This window comes from Danio rerio, chromosome 24 (assembly GCF_052040795.2).
Source record: "Danio rerio strain M-AB ecotype USA chromosome 24, GRCz13ab, whole genome shotgun sequence".
NCBI classification, from domain to species: domain Eukaryota; kingdom Metazoa; phylum Chordata; class Actinopteri; order Cypriniformes; family Danionidae; genus Danio; species Danio rerio.
The window spans coordinates 10,199,489-10,217,303 of NC_141044.1; the positions used below are offsets into that span (position 1 = coordinate 10,199,489).

The 17,815-nt window shown below is 34.4% G+C and overlaps 1 protein-coding gene across 2 annotated transcripts in view; it reads right to left on the reverse strand.

The window, feature by feature from the left end:
* vps41 (VPS41 subunit of HOPS complex) overlaps positions 1–17,815 on the reverse strand; it is a 64,652-nt gene that overhangs the window by 21,569 nt on the left and 25,268 nt on the right. For both annotated transcript variants that reach the window (XR_015524518.1, NM_001423787.1), the window contains exons 8-17: positions 12,184–12,303; positions 11,957–12,103; positions 10,161–10,227; positions 9,627–9,724; positions 6,959–7,088; positions 4,590–4,705; positions 2,453–2,509; positions 2,284–2,345; positions 2,104–2,185; positions 260–352 (exon numbers count right to left, since the gene is read on the reverse strand). Coding sequence is in view for 1 of the 2 variants with exons in the window: in NM_001423787.1 (NP_001410716.1) it covers positions 260–352; positions 2,104–2,185; positions 2,284–2,345; positions 2,453–2,509; positions 4,590–4,705; positions 6,959–7,088; positions 9,627–9,724; positions 10,161–10,227; positions 11,957–12,103; positions 12,184–12,303 (972 nt within the window). In the remaining variant the exon portion in view is untranslated. The remainder of the gene's footprint in view (positions 1–259; positions 353–2,103; positions 2,186–2,283; positions 2,346–2,452; positions 2,510–4,589; positions 4,706–6,958; positions 7,089–9,626; positions 9,725–10,160; positions 10,228–11,956; positions 12,104–12,183; positions 12,304–17,815) is intronic.

Sequence of the window (17,815 nt, forward strand, 5' to 3'; positions counted from 1 at the left end):
AGCATGAATAATCTTGTAAAGCACTTAATAAAATATTAACTAATGCCTTATTAAAATCTAAGTTAATGCACTGTTAACAAACTAACATGAACTTGCATTATTTACCTTAAATAACATTAACAAACATGAATAAATACTATACCACATACAACATGCATTACTAAAAGTTTGTTTATGTTAGTAAATAAATTAACTAACATTACCTAACGAACCAATATTTTCAAGTGTTGACGAAAATATGCTTTGAAGAAAACCAAACCTCATAGTCAGTCTTGAGGAAGTCATGAAGGATCATCTCATAAATAGCAGGTCGAAGGCGCAAGTCTCCTCTCGGTAAGTACTGACTGATGGCCTGAGAGGAATAATGGAGCAAGTGGTTAGTTGACAAAATAGCAGTTGTTGATAGACACTTTTAAAAAGTATAATAGCACTACATTTACACAATTATAATAATAATAGTAAAAATCTATACTAAATAACAATACAACGATAATAATACTATTAATAATAATAATAATGACATCAAAGTATGACTATTATTCATATTTTCCACATTAATATTATTATTCACATCATTAATTCAATATATTTTTAAATTGACACTAAATTACTATGCACTCTAAAAATAACTCGAGAGGTCTGTTACCACTACATAGTTTAATACATTGTTGTAACTTAATTGCTGATTAGATTAAAACTTTTAAGTTGTCAGAGTAATACTAATAAGTTTTCACAACAGGCAAATATTGCTAATTACGTCAACAAATAATGCGGCTAATTTAATGGTAAATATGTCTGTCAGTTAGTTTGAAACAATATCTAACTAGAAGCAACCCAAAGAAATGGGGTTGATAATTCAATCTTTCTACAAAAATGGAGTTCTGGATTTCAAAGGTCCTTCCCCTCTAAACAAGTAAGAAGCAAGTCTGGACAAGTTTTAGGCAGACTGTTTGGCACATAGGACATTTTAAGGCGAGATATCTGAGATATCTCAGAGATAAATTTATTTAATTTCCAAATCAATTTTCCCCATTCCACTAGAGTGTTGGCTACTCCTGGTGAAGTTGATGTTAGCAGTGTTTTTGACTCAAAGTTTTTTTTTCTTGCTTTACAAGAATACACAAGAATTTGAGGAGGACCTAATGAGGATGCATTAAGGACCTTAGAGAGGAGGACCTTAATGAGGAGGCAAGTAATGGCAATTATTCATTATTGGTGATCGGTCTACTTTGGAATTAAACTACAAGACAGAAACCATCATAGTTGAGGGCATAAGAATCCTAAATGGAATGGATATCTCAAGGTGCTGTGGTCTGCTGATGGACAAAATATATAATCTGACTCTGAAGCACCTCAAGGAACTTAAATATACCTGTGAAGTTTCTCAAACTTAATGGACTGAAGCACAGTGCAAAAGTAATGTGTTTAAAGAACATAATTTCTTAAGTCTCTAACTATTTCAGAGTACATTTTGCTCTTTATGTTGCACTGTATGTTGTTTTGTATTTTTAAGTCCACATGCTGATGTTTTTTTGTTATTTTTTATACTGTTTATAAAAGGCAGAACACATTTTTGTTTTGTAAAATATTGAAAGACTGGTTTAAAACAAATAAAAAATTACTGGAAAACAAAAATGCTGTTGTTGAATGTGTTTGTTACAAGTAACTAAATGAACAGTAAATTTGAAAACAAACAATTAACAATTTCAGCTATTTAATTTATTTGAGATTCTAAACTTGAAAACTTGCATGTATAATTATGAAAATTAAGTACATAACACTGGATTTATTTTTATTTTTAATTTTAAAAACAAGCTAAAACAACTGAATTTTTTGAGTACTCAACTTAAAAAATGAAGTTTATGCTACATAAAAGTGCTGCTGATTGAAGAGGAAAAGGCCATTTGGCTAACATAATAAAGTTTGCTCTCTGAACTTCATTTTGTTAGATCTTGTTGTAGCTTGAATATACTGATGCAAACTGTTCCGTTAATTTTTTTTTGTTTAGTCTAAACAATATTTTTTAGAGTGTACTATTCTAATTACGGTTCTATAGGGCATCAAAAATAATAAACATATAAAGCACAATTTCGACACACTCACTTTCAACTGGCCAATTGTTTTGAACCTGTACACTTCATTCTCCCAAAGATCCATATTCTTTCCTAGCACTTTCTGACACTTTCTGTCAATGGGAAATATGGAGAAAATGAATAAAACGAGTATAAATTTCAGGCATAAATGGTTTACAAGTATATAAATCACACTCTTGATGACCCGTACCTGGCAGCTGTGTCATAATCTCCTTTCTCCACCAAATGATTGATGTACGCCATTCCAATTTTCTATACACAGAACACATTCAGCAATTACCCACATTATGATTACAGATCATGTAGGAGGTAATAATTCTTCCGCACTTCATTAATCCACATTTGCCATTTGATTTTACCTGTACATCATGCCTTTTAATATTTTTAAAGCTGATCTCTGCTGCCATTAGTGCTTCCTGTAAAAAAGATCCAAATCAAGTCAGAAATCATTAAAGCACAACTCAGATTTTTAAATGTTATATACAGATATGGCTACTGAGAACACGCGAGTGATTTCCGCAGTAAACTGCGTCACAACACAACATGGTTTAACACAAGAAAAACATGGCCAGCAGGGGGCAGTTATGTAACATGGTGAGCATTCTGAACTGATACAGTATACTGATCACGTGAGCTACCTGTAAGTAGTGTGAAAACAGCATTCTTTAGGCAGCTGTATGTGTGTTATCTTATACTATATAGTTTAACTGTTTAAAATGCCGATTTGGAGTGTCTATTTTGGCTAAGTGCAAATAGCTCACCTCATTGGAAAAAGCTAGTTGAGTGCTTCTCGCCATGTACAGGTATGTGCCAAAACATTGAATATCGAGTGAAAGTCTGTTTATTTCAACAATTTGTTTCAAAAAGTGAAAACTTGTATGTTATATTAGCTCACCATAGATACATACACTAGATATCGCATACGGGCCCTGACCATGTGACCCTGACCATTCAACCGCACTAGTCAAGACTAAGGCCAATGCTGGACTTTTGCACCGCACGGGTGAAAACAAAGAAAACAAAGCATAAAAACATAACATAGGTAAGATTTTATTATTTTTTTACGTTATTGTACGTTACGAACTTTTGTGCTAAAGTCACGTTATTGATGATAATACAGTCACTTACTGCATCCACTATAAGGCAAAGGAGCATCAACTTAATCTAAATTCTAGGCTTATGCTAGTTTTGTTGAATAAAATCAGCAAACAATATAAATGAAATATGACAACAAGACGCTGCGGTGCCAGAAACTTCTATTATTGTTGGCTAATTGAAATAACAGTCAGTTTTAGATGTAACTTAAAAGAGTGCCTGATAACATAACACTGACTAAGCCTCAATGTGCATACTGTCCATCCTAAATTATTGAATATTACAAATGTTATACCACTTATATCAGAAAGGTGGATAATATGCACATTGAGATATCGATGGTCCAAATGAATCATTTATAACGAGATTTATTCACAAACGAATCACTCTGTCCATTAAAAATAGAAGTGAACACGGGAGAAGGGTAGTGTTTCTGGACATGGATTAGATGAAATTTAACAGGGAGGGAGGATAATACATTTCCATGCACACAAATACACGCTCTTTGTCGGCAATGCCCATGCCATCATCTATCCATCAACATAAAAACAGTCAACACAAATGTCTACCAGCATATTTTAGAGTACTTCATGCTTTCTGCTTCCAAAAAGCTTTTTGGAGATGATGATTTTATTTTCCAGCAGGATTAAGCACCTGTCCACAAAGCCAAAACTACAAGCACCTGGTTTAATAACCATGGAATAACTGTACTTGATTAACCTGCAAATTAGCCTGACTTTAACCCCATTGAAAATCTATGGGCTTTTGTCAAGAGCAGGGGTCACCAATCTCGTACCTGGAAGTCTGGTATCCTGCAGGGTTTAGCTCCAACTTGCCTCAACACATATGCCTGGGTGTTTCAAGTATACCTAGTAATACCTTGATTAGCTTGTTAAGGGGTGTTTGATTAGGGTTGGAGCTAAAATCTGCAGGACACCGGACCTCCAGGAGTTTGGTGACCCCTGGTCTAGAGGAAGATGAGAGAACAGAGACCCCAAAATGCAGAGCTGAAGGCCAGTAATATTATAGCAAATTAGGCTACAATAACATCTCAACATTGTCAAAGGCTCCATGCAACACCACCTTGATGCTTGCAGCCCCAACAAAGTACTAAGGACACAATAAAGTGCATCAACACAATTTTCAGAAGCTCAACATATGTTTAGGATGCTTTCTTTTATTAAGTCACATGCATGAAATAATCAAATTTTGTGATCTAACTTATGTAATCCATAACCAGTAAAATTGAAACAAATAAAAGCTTGAAATATTTCACTTTGTGTGTAGTTAACTAACATAACATTCACTTTTTGAAAGAACTTATAGAAATAAATGGACTTTCCCTCAATATTTTAGCTTTTTGGCACATACCTGAACAATACATACTGCTTAGACATGTACCTCATATTTCTTCTTCTCCAAAAGCCAGTCAATGTGGTCATCCTGGTCTCTTTCTTTAGCCACTACGATGTCTTTAGGACTGATGATGTAGAATAAAGACTCTCCCTCAGAGTGTTCTATAAGCACAAACAGATGAACTTTAAAATAATGATCATTAAAGGTGCAGTATGTAAGTTTGACACCCAGTGGTTGAACTAGGCATTGCATTCCTGGATCAAAACACAAGCAAGCGCAGGTTGCCAGATTGAGGACCAACAGAAGCGAGTGACTATCGAGCTTAAAGGCCTAAAGGCTGATTTAAAGTTGATTTAAATTATGTATAACTGAAAGCAACGGCTATAGAAGAATATTTTCCATATTAAAAGGAGTTTTTGTTCCAACCCACACTTTGAATTTATATTTTAGAAATGGCTTCTATTTTTAGCAGCTGAACAACAAGATGAATTATGATTACCTCAGGTACACCTCATGTGCTTTAGTCAGTGTTAAAAGCTAACAGTGTGAGTTTGAATGCCATTGTACATAATATTTATTGTCATGCTACTGGACGCAGCAGCAGATCTTAAAAAAATAATAATAACTTGAAATTAAACTTTAGAACTGTGAAATAATGCAAACAAACACATATCAGTGTTTCAGCATGTACATTTAATAATGTTAAAGAGGTTTCATATGTATTAATTAGATTTTAAACCTTACCATTTTGTGAGTGAGTGCAGTAAGTGCACTATTCTGTGCTTCTGAATAGCTGCATTTAAATTTCTGTTTTGTTTTGTCTGGTGCAAACAGCCAAGTTGATTATCACTGCAAATCTTGTCACGTTGCATGTTGTTAGGACACAGGCTTACAATGTAACCTGCTCACCTAATGTTTACATTCGTAAATTTTATATTATTTGCTATATAAAACCCCCCTCATGTGAATCTGAGTCTCATTTCGGAATCTGCTACTGTCCACCGGAGGTTGCATTTCGGTCACAGACGCATGCTTTGGGAGCCTTTATTACTGAATGAATGAAATATGCTGTTTTACAACAAGGCAACCCGGGTGCTGACATATAATTGCAAAAGTGGCGGTGGGTGGGTCAAATCCCTATGAAGGTAAATCAGTTGTGAAACTCGAGAGCTTGCAAATGTAAATGTGAGCACTTGTGATAATAATATTTGTATGTGTAGGTTGAAATGTACACTTACAGCTCTGATGTGAACAGCTGAATCCCTCGATTTGCACACACACACAACAATCCACACACTTGTGTTTTGAATTGGAAGTTGCAGATTAATAGTTGTGTATTTGTAAAATGTCATTTACAAATACAAAATGACAGACACACGTGTGCACGGCAAATTTGATTGCATCTTTGCTCTACAACCACAGGTCGGCACTCACAACCTCTCAGATTCGTCAGTACAACTACAAATCTCCCGCGCTCTGATTTTTGCAACACATCTCCCGCGATCTCTGCAGCAGAACTCATCTGTGCACTTGCAAATGCAGAGGCGTGAGCAGCGCGGGGAGGGGCGGGGCAGGTGTAAAGCTGTTTGATTGGCTGATGCCTGACCAATGAACAATGCCAGCAGCCAACAGGACTGAGGTGTAAAAAGAATCATTTCCCACGATTATTTTATTATTTAATGTTTATTTCAACTCTTTTCTGAAGAGATTCTTGTTAAAAAAGATTAATTCTGTGGAAATGTACATACCAGTAAAAGAGCAGCAAAGACAGTTTATTGGCTAGAGCCAGCCAATGAGATGGGGCGTTTTTGTTTGTCAGGACAAAGGGCAGCTCACGTTGTTGGAGGCCTCGAGCAATCAGAGGGTAAGTTATGATTTTAAATAATTATCTATATGTTCAATACTGTTAGCTAAGCTAAGGACTGTGCTAGGTGCTTCTCTAGTTTGTTTTTTATATAAGAAACAGAAATACCCCCTTCAGAAATAGCCCTAGCCAGTTTTTTATTTATTTATTTTTATTTCAAATAGTATTGCTGCACCATTAAAAGGGTTTATGTTTGAGGGATTTACACTGTAGGTAGATTGAGTTAAAACTAGATTGTATACAGCTGTGGCTACTAGACATGCACACATCAATAAAGCTTACTTTGTGACAATGTACAACAATCACTGTGTTAGCATTACATTAAGGTGTAGGTGTAGGGTTGGGATAGGTGTAGATATTAATAAAACACATTGGGTTACTGTAAGGGCTAGGTTTAGAGTTAGGGCAGGCATAGACATTAATGAAACAGATTAGTTTACTGTAACGAGTAGGTTAAGGATTGTGATAGACACTTATAAATAAAGGAATTTATTTGCTTGAGTGCTTGAATATTTATCCCTGTATTACAGTTATTATTGTGTCTTCATACCGAGCCTATAGTCCCTGCACTGGTTCTCCTGGAAGTTGCGTACAGTGAGGGCGTCTGATGAGATCTCTTCACATCCCTCTGGTAATGGCTGGATGATGTCTAAACGAGGCCGTGTTCTGAACTCCTCTTCCTGTCACAAACACAAATAGTTATAAATAAATTTTACTTTCATAGCAATTCAAATGTAGGCTTACTAACATCTTAAGCCTGGTTTATATTCAACACGTCCGCTAGTTCGCTTAAGCGCGCGCCGCAAATGTGACGTCAACGCGGAGTTTGCAGAGGTTCGTTTTGGGTGCGGACGACATGATTTCGGCCAGCGTAGCACAAGATTATTTTTTGAGACTTGAGCAAAGTGTGCGCGGCGCAGTATTTGATTTGAGTTGAATATGAACCACTTTGAAGAGATTTTGTCAGAAACTGTACGAGTGATCTGTGATCATAGACATAACCAGATTATAAATAATTCTTGGCTAGAAATTGAAACAGCCGTAAGAAAGGAGGGAATTTTTTGTTAAGAGGTTTGAAAAAACCTGAGAGATGAGTTTGTTAAAAGCAAAAGAGGCCATGGCAAAAGTGGAAACCCAGGTACACAATTACAGAAATATGTTTTTCCACCAGTCATAGGTTATACACTGATCTATATTTAACAATTTTACTTAAAAACTATATAATAGTTATAAAACTAACATAAGGTCACAGAATTATTTATTTGATAACTGTAAAGGAATATTTGAACCTATCAGTTTACAATATCCTGTTTTTCTAGGCTTTATTGCTGATAATGGTCAGGAATGTTGGACCATTATTGCCTTTTTAGCATAAGAATAGAACAGAAACTAGCCAGACAGTAATGTGTGAATTGTGGAGCAGGCTAAATCTATAAAAAACATCTGTATTTTTAATAAGTGAACTTTATTTTGGTTTTATTCTTCCCGTAATAAAAATATATTTGTAGAGCAACCTACGTTCTGTTGTCATTAATATTTTATTAAACTTAAATATGTAAAACTGTCCAAGTTATGAACAAAAGCAAGTGATGCATCAAAGTTTAATTAACTTTTTTTAATGGTTAAAAAAACCTTCATCATTCAATCAACTCAATCATTCAAATCATTTATAAAAATTATCAAAATAATTAGTTAAAAAATATTGAATGATATTAATGATATGACGTAGTCCCGAAAACGTCCTACTTCTCTGTTTATCCGTCTGATTTTTCGGTGAGTTTCTTTTGTCCGCCCCCAGTCGTTTTAAAGAATTTCACAATGGCGAACGCGTCAAGTATAAAAGCCTCGTCTGTTTTGCGAGGACAAGCATTGAAACATCAAGTGTGCTTTTTTTGTGTCATTTTTATTTGTAGCGTTTTTTATTTTCAGACACAAAATTTAAGCGAGACGAGTATTAAAATGATTAAAAAAGAAGATTTATTAGTAAAACTGGTCCTATATCTGGTCCTATAACAGCTGAATAACATATGCTAGGCCAGTATTTGGTGCTGTCACTTTTGTTTTTTGGGTGAAAAAAATTACCAGGAAATATATATAAAACATTTTCCATTTTTGGCCGCAAACAGACGCAAAGCAGTGGTTCTCAACCAACATATTTACAAAACATATTCACAAATATGCAATTTGTACTGTATACGAAAATCTCAAATTAATTTTTTAGTTTAGACTACATTTATCAATTTGTCATATTTATGTAGCATTAATACAATGGATGTTTAATTTTGTGATTTTCTCATGCATACAAATGTGAGCCGTTTAACTATATATATATATACACCTGAACAAACAATATATTTTAATCACATATTTCTGATATGACTTACAGAAGACTGACCACTAAAATCTCAATCAGTGCAACAGCAGTGTATATACCAACCAGTTATATTAGTGCAACACCAATATACAAATTAATTGTTTTTTAAAATCTTTATATCTTAATATCTACACTTGTATTTTCCCATCTGTCATCTGACATATTAATACATTTAAATTTAAGAAAATTTGGTATGATCACTCACACTTTGATTTATTTTAAGGAGTACAAAGCAGTATAGACAATTTCAATGTGGTCATGTCATTGGGCCAAGAACATTTCAAGCTTGTTATTACACTATTTCATAACTGTAAAAAGAGACAATTCAATCACAACTTAATGTGAAAATAGCTATTATAACTTTATTTATCAATATGTGGCTCTATTTGGATTATTAGATGCTATAGAAATTAAAAATGTAAAACAGGAATGACGTTGGGACCATTGTTTTTGTTTACATCCCTCTAAATGGTCTACATATTATGCTCAAAACCAACAGAATATTACTTTCACAGAAGATGTTTGAAAAACTAGACAAGTTTGCTTTTATTTACCAAGCTTTCGATAATATAAACTCACTTTTGCTAGTTTAGATTTATGTGGACACAACAATTACTTTGATCCATATATATTGACACTTATATTCATTATAAACATATCTTCATGATAAAAATGACATCAAAAGTACGAAACAAAAGAAAATAAATGTTTTAGTTTACACCTTGATTTTTAGCTTGTTTTCTGCCTTATTTCAAACATCTCATGCCTTATAAAGTGTCCCTCTGCCCTGTGATTGAGAACCACCGATCTAAGAGTTTGTCTGAGTGAGAGTAGATAATATTACCATGTGATCAGAATTCTCTTTGACATAGTACAGAGTGACCAGCTGATCTGCCAAAGGTGCCAGTCCACTGATGAAGAACTCTGTCTCAAATGCTGACACTACATTCAGACAAAAACAAAAAACAAGAATTAAGAGAGTAAATAATTAAAGAACTTCCATATTCTGTTCACACAAAACTGACAATTTTGTAATCATTTATTCCCCCATCACTTGTCACACCAGTTTGGATTTCTATCTACTGCTGAACACAAAATAAAACATTTTAAAGAAAGCTGAAACCTGCAACCATTGATCTCAATAGTATTTGTTTTTCTAACTATGGAAGTCAATGGTTACCAGTTTCTAACATTCCTCCAAATACCTGCTTTTGTGTTCAAAAGAAAACAAGACACTCATAAATATTTGGAGGCACATTAGGGAGAGTAAATACAGAGAGAAAATTTTTCATTTTAGCTTGAACTATCCCTTTATTAAGGTTACATATTCTCATTGTGTGTACTTTTATAAGAGATTCAGTAGTGAACATAGCAATACCGATCTCAACATAGCGACTGGGTAGATCCCTCATCTCTGTTGGGTCACGCTCTTTAACAGCACAGATCTAAAAAAACAAAAAACAAATATATAATAAAATTAGCTGCTGAATAATATTCAACCCAAATACAACTGATTCACAGGTAGTACAAACAGCAGTTTGATACAATTAAACATGCACAGACACACACACACATTTTACTATCCTGATGTGGGTTACTCAAACCTACTTCTTAATCCAGGGGTCACCAAACTTGTTCCCGGAGAGCCGGTGTCCTGCAGACTTTAGCTCCAACTCTAATCAAACACACCTAAACAAGCTAATCAAGGTCTTACTAGGTATACTTAAAACATCCAGGCAAGTGTGTTGAGGCAAGTTGGAGCTAAACCCTGCAGGGGCACCAGTCCTCCAAGGCTGAGATTGGTGACCCTTCCTTAACCCAACCCTAAATCAAACAATCTACATTTTTACCTTTTTAAAATAACTTGTTTTGTATGATTTATAGCATTTGTGCCCACATAACAAACGCCCCATGAGTCTGTGGGAATTTAATTTTAAGTTCCCACTGGGATATAAAAAATGTATAACATAAAATCACACTTGTTTGTTTTCCTATCTTAGTAAGGATAATGCGCAGACATTCAATGTTTTTATATCTGATTAATGATACTATCTGTGGCTTAACTCTACCCCTAAATCCAACCCTCAAGTGAAAATCATTAGATAATAACAAAAACGTTTTGTGGTCGATTTATAAGCCATTTTTTATTAGCGAGGACCAGTCAAATGCCCTCAATACTGAGTTGTTTTTATAGTTTATGAATATCCTGTCTCTCAGGACAATTCAGGCCTCACATGTACAGTTGAAGCCAGCATTATTAGCCCCCCTTTCGTTTTTTTTTTTTCGTTTTTAAATATTTCCCAAATTAAATTTTCACAGTATTTCTGATAATATTTTTTCTTCTGGACAAAGTCTTATTTGTTTTATTTCGGCTAAAATAGAAGCAGTTTTTATTTTTTAAAAATCCATTTTAAGGTCAAAATTATTAGCCCCTAATATATTTTTTCAATAGTCTACAGAACAAATCATTGTTATACAATAACTAGCCTAATTACCCTAACCTGCCTAGTTAACCTAGTTGAGCCTTTAAATGTCACTTTAAGCTGTATCGAAGTGTCTTGAAAAATATCTAGTAAAATATAATTTTCTGTCATCATGGCAAAGATAAAATAAATCAGTTATTAGAAATGGGTTATTAAATCTATTATGTTTATAAATGCGTTGAAAAAAATCTCTATGTTAAACAGACATTTGGGGAAAAAAATAAACAGGGCGGCTAATAATTCAAGGGGGGGGGGGGGGTAATAATTGTGATTTCAACTGACTATCTAAACCTGTATACACACATACAACGGTATTTGGGATTTATAAGGACTCTCCATAGGCATAATGTATTTTATACAAACTACTTATGGCTTACTGTAGCTTTGTAGCCTTACCCGACCCCTAACACTAAACCCAATCCTTAGAAAATTTGAGTCACATTTTAAATGTTTAAGTATTTTGAACTACAAGGATACAAGGCATGTCCTCATAAACCACCTCAACATTGTATTACCTAGGTCATACCCTTGTCATTACACAAATTGATACCATTTTGTCCTCATAAACCATCAAAATCAGTACACACACACCTTAACAGAACACAACGTTGTACTACCAAGGTCATACTCCTGTCATTAAACAAATTTATACCAATTTGTCCTCATAAACCATCAAAACCAGTACACAAACCTTAACAGAACAGCCCCAGCCGATGATCAGCGTGGTGTTGTCTTTCCAGCAAAGACTGCAGGGATACATATCCGGCCTAAGACTGGTGTTGTCCCGCAAAACATTAGTGATGCGCTGTTTACTGCCTATGTCATAGATTTTCACACCCTGTCAGACAACAACATTTTAGATCAAATCATGTCCTGTGAGAAACGCATCATGATTATCATATTTTAATCTGTCCGTACCACATTGTTTGCCCAGGCGATAAGATTTCCTCTCCATTTCACACTGGTGATGTTTCCTTCTCCTTCGTGCAGAACTGAAGTCTTCCAGCGGTTCAGCCAGTTCCTCTCATACAGCAAAAGCTATGAAGAATATTCCAATAATATCAGTGATGAAAGACATTCACCGGTATGAAAAAAAAAATTGTATTCCTTGGGGTTAACCAGCAGAGGGCAGTAGAACATAGAGCACAAATACGTACCAAACTACTGAAGTCAGTGTGACTTACTTGGTAATGTTTATGCGGATACACTTCACAATAAGGTTCCATTTGTTAATGTATACTTGCTAACATTGACATAAAATAAACAATACTTGAACAGCATTTATTAACCATAGTTAAATGTTAATATCAAAGTTTACTAATGTTTTATTAAAATACAAAGCTGTACTTGTTAACATTGCTTATGAGTTAATGAGAATGAAATGACTTTTGTTAACAAATGAATAACATTAACTAAGATGAATACATGCATGAAATAAATGTGTTGTGCATTGATTGGTCATGTAAGTACATACATTAACACTAAATATGGAACCCTATGGTTTATTCTCTGGGAGAAACACAATAAATTGTTATCACTGCTGAGGTACCCTCTAAAAAGGCAGAAATATTTACTAAAAAACAAAACATAATGTTCATAATACATGTAATATTTGTTTTACAAAAGTGATAGTCATGTTAAAAATGTGTTTAAGTAGGTCAAACCAAGTTTAAACTGTTTTCGTTTTATTGAAACATTGTTAACATATCAAACTGCAAAGTTATACATGCACACAATGATATTCTCTCACTTGTCATTTTGTATTACATCATGGTCACAAGCCTCTTTAATCACATTGAAGCCTATTGATTTGATATATAAACAATCATTGTAAGGTTTTACGTAAACATAACTCTTTTGGTTTTGATAGTTGTATTAAATTTAATTATCATAATTTGGGTTTTAAATGTTTAAATAATCATGTCCCAATGCTGTTTTCTGATCTAATCATGCATCAAACCTTTCACAAAGTCACACGAGCAACTGCTAATGGTGACTGTCAAGTGTAAGACCTCTTTTGCTCAATCTGTTTTTTTTTTCTGTTAAGGGAACCAAATTGTGGAAAGATTTACCTGTTGGCCTAAAATTAGAAAGCAATGTAAATATTTTTAGCAGTGTTCTTATTTATTGCCACATCAGCAACTTCTGGCTATTTCATGGCAAAATAGATATACACAAAAAATATTACATGATAAAAACAAATTTGTATTAAAATAAAAAGTTACCTTAAAAGTTACAATAAAAGTACCTTTTTCAAATCGATTGTGTGGATCCCTGCATTTTCACAGTGTCATCCCTTGTTATTTTGAACAGAAAAAAATCAACCGCTCTAAGAATTGTTGTGTCCTATAATAATCATATTTATATCTCGACTGTCAGTTGTTCGTGAACTAAATCTGCTGTAAAAGTTGACCTGTGTATTCATGATTGAATGCGGACATGTCTATTTTTGAGAGAAAACCAAAAACAGGACACCTTTTCATTATTTCAATCTGAATCAGAAGTTCACAGAATAAAAATAAATGTTTTTTTTTTTCAAACAATAAATCTATAAACTATAAATCCTACTATTAAATTATCAGGAAGCCCCTATATATTTATATTTATATGTAGTATGCTTGGAAAAAGCCTTTCAACCAGATTTTTTCCTATGTGACTGTTTTTATTTTTAATATTTTTTAACACACACTTTGTGTTTACTGTAGATTTCTGTATATATTGTAGACTAACCATGTTCCATACAGTTTTCACAATTCAAACAACCACTCCTCCATCATTGAAAGCCAGATAAGCATGTTTGTGTGTTCATTCTCTGGGTGAATGCCTATTGCACAATCCAAAATGTCACTGACATCTTGTGGACCAGTAGTTTTAAAAAAAGATGAGAAAAGTGTGCATGTGTATGGAAGATGATAGGTATAAACAGTGTTCCGTACACGATTAAAATAGTGTTCCGTACAGGGCGCACAACTTCAATTCAACTGCAATAATGGACATGGCTTTAAGTCTTATTAAAAACCAATGTCACAATATACTATTATTGTGTTTAACAGTTACTGTTAATGTTATATTTAATAACTCTTTTATGAACGTTTGAAATGATATAACTTCACAATCAATTAATTTTTATGTCCTGTTTATTTTATAACAGCATGACAACTTAAAATATTAAAACATTAAATTCATGCAAATTAACACTAATCTTTTATGAATATCCTGTCTCTCAGGCTCTCTCTGGCAGTGAGTTGCACCATGCGGTCATCATAACTCACAACAAACGCTTAAATATTCCCATTTCAATGCATTTATTCAACAAAAGATAATCTATTTAACAATTTGATAACATAATATTCACTTACTGAAATAATACTGTGTGATGCTTAAATTAAATGTAAATGCATATTTCGTTGCTCTTAATGTCTCCCCTCTCAAGCGACGCTCGCCCCTTTAGTTTGCCCACAGTCTATTTTCAAGCACATTAGGTGGACGTAGCAAACTTACTGAATTTACTTAGAAACATATGGTAGGAGGGTTTCTGTTGTGCTTGGAGTTGACAGAGTGAGAAATAAAGATTCCACAGATATATAGCTTGTCTACAACATGTAAGTATTTATTCAGAGATTGGTGTTTAAAGGTAATCTGTACGGAACATCGTTGTGTACGGAATATGGTCATTCTATGTTAGGCTATATGGAATATTTAATATTATTACTTCTTTGCGCTTTTATTATGAAACGCTAGCACCGTCAAGACTGAAAACTCCATTGAAAATACTAAAATAAACTGTCATATTTTAAAGATAAGTTGGGTGAAATGGAATTTAATGCAGTGCTTCTTGCCCGTCCTGAGACCCACTTTATATCGTACATCTAACAGGCAGTGAAGATCGCTGCATTTTAAAGAAATCAGACATTAAATGTGGAAATTTTATAATGGAAAGACAGTTCACCGGAAGCGCTGAGGCTGGCTGGCAGGCTGAAATTAATTGTGTGTGCATATACCCCATTAGTAGGGCCAGACGGAATCTGCGGAGTTTTCTGCTATTTCTGCAGAGAATTTTGGTAAAAATCTGCGGATTTCTGCGGAATTATTTTGGGAGTATCCAGCGGAGTATCATAACTTACACTTTAATATATTAAATAAAAAGTAATAAATTACTGATTAAAAACTGAATTAATTCCGATTCACACATTCACTCAAGTAAATAAACAGAATTTATAATGGGCTAAAAAAACTGCAGAAATCTGCGGAATTCTGCGGAAAATCTGCGGAATTCTGTGCGCGCAGATTCCGTGTGGGCCTATAAGTCATCAGTGTAAGACAAATTTTAGTAGTCATTTTTAGCAATAACTTAGTAAATATTAGTAAATTCCTTGTGTATTAAACATTCATTAAAACATTCATTTCTCCCACTACGTCTAATAAGCACCATCGTTTATAGCAGTGGTTCTCAAACTGTGTTACACGGGCTTCCTTCTAGTGGTATGCGGAGGAATCAAACATGTAATATATATACAAATATTTCAAAATTTATCAAAAATGATTTACATATGAACATGACATATGATAATGTTCATTATATGACATATAGCCTATATTTCTGAGGTCCAGGGAACATTTTCAGGTGTTGACGAATTGGCTAATATGTGTTAATATTTTACATTTAAGTACAGCACTTTTGTTTTTACCTTTTACACATTTTAATTTAAATGTTGACTTTTTATTTTTATTTATTTATTTATTTATACATATAAGCACAGTACAGTGTTAATGTTTAGACTATTTATGTTTAAAGGGGCTGCAAATAATAAATATTCTTAATAACAGGAATTAATCTGCCACTTTTTTGAACTGTGCAGAGCTGTAGCTGCTTTACTGGGCTTACTACGCTGTATTTCAAAACTGCTCATTATGGTGGTACTTGGAGAGACAATTTTTTTTCTGAGGTGGTACTTGATTAAAAAAGTTTGAGGACCACTGGTTTATAGAGTTTACTGGACATGAAGACATTGTGGTACTTTATTTTTTCAAATATTGTACAATGTATTTCACGATAATACAATACAAGTATTAAATCAGATCAGCGTAATACGCAGATTCATTGCCCTTTCATGTTACTCAGGTCATAACCAGGCAGAAGATTCAATAAAAATCATAACACAAGCAGTATCAAAATCCATTTTAGAAAAAGCCAACATCTGGTTCAACCTTTACACAATGGGACATTCATAAAGTCACTTAAGCACATACAGTAGTACAACCCAACGAAACCTCAGAAAGAATAGAACCACACGTTGTAGACAACTCATAATCTGACAAGATAATAGTCTTGAACAATGCGTTTAATGTTTTCCTTTGGTAAGTCTGCAGTTGTCTGACATTATTGGTGAAAAAAAAATGTTATTTCTTGAAGGCCTGTGTGATAATAATCACGTGGAGAAAGCAGCAACGCACTTGGCGGATAACCTTGGATCGAAAGTGTCAAAAACGCCACACACAATCACGCGCAGCCGACCTGACCTGACTGCGGAGAAAGTGACTGAAAGGAAAGACGGTTCAATGTCGCTTCAGTTCTACACTTTTGGCTATGTTAACAGATCACAGCGCAGCAATAGGAGATGACACTCCAAGAGCCGAGCAGACGGAATTGAATTGCCTTTGACAAGACGCGTCTTCAGTGGAAGCCGTATTGATTTTCATGGCAGGGCTGCATTATGGGGACCTTAAGCCAGGGAGAAAGAAGGAAACAAGCAGAAGTGGGAGGAAAATGCAGAGGACTCGGCCACTGTGCTGCACAATGGATACCATTAATTGCTTCTGATAAGCACAATGCGGTAATGCTGCGAAGCTATTTTACGAGAATCAACTGTGCCACGGAGAATAAAAATCTACGATTTACAGAAACGGAGAAGTCTCTGTTTGAGTGGTTCAAAATTCATACTTCTCAACAAAATCTAACAGTCCACTTTACAAAGAACCAGTGGCATTTATTCAAATTCACTGCACAATTGAAGTTTTTTTTTTGATGATGCTGTTGTTGTTTTTTTCAGCCACAAGTTGTCTGATCAGCGCATACAAACAGAGTGCTTTTATGACAGCCACAAACCCTGCTTTTATTTCTATAGATGTAGTGGGACGTATCAGACTATGGCATCTTGGCTTGGTAGCATTGTGTCCTTTGAAAAATGAGCGTATTTGTTTAGCCCATAAGCCAAAGAGTGTTCTACATGTTGCGAACACTATGGCACTCTATGTAATGACAGTTATTTATTGCGCAAGAAGAGACAACATCTCTCTAGTGAACAACACTTTGGAGAAAATGGACCACTCTCTCTCTCTCCCTGATGTTGACCCCGGTGTAAGGGCAAGACGGTAAGAGCGTTTCATGCCAAACAGCTTCAGTTTGAGTAACCGCTATACAACGCACTCAACATGACAAAAAAATGACTGCATTCTAATAATTTAGCTTAACCTTCAGTGTTGAAACCTTAAGAGCATCAAATTGTGGAAACCTCCAAATGTATGTTCAGACTTAAAGTTTGCCTTCTAA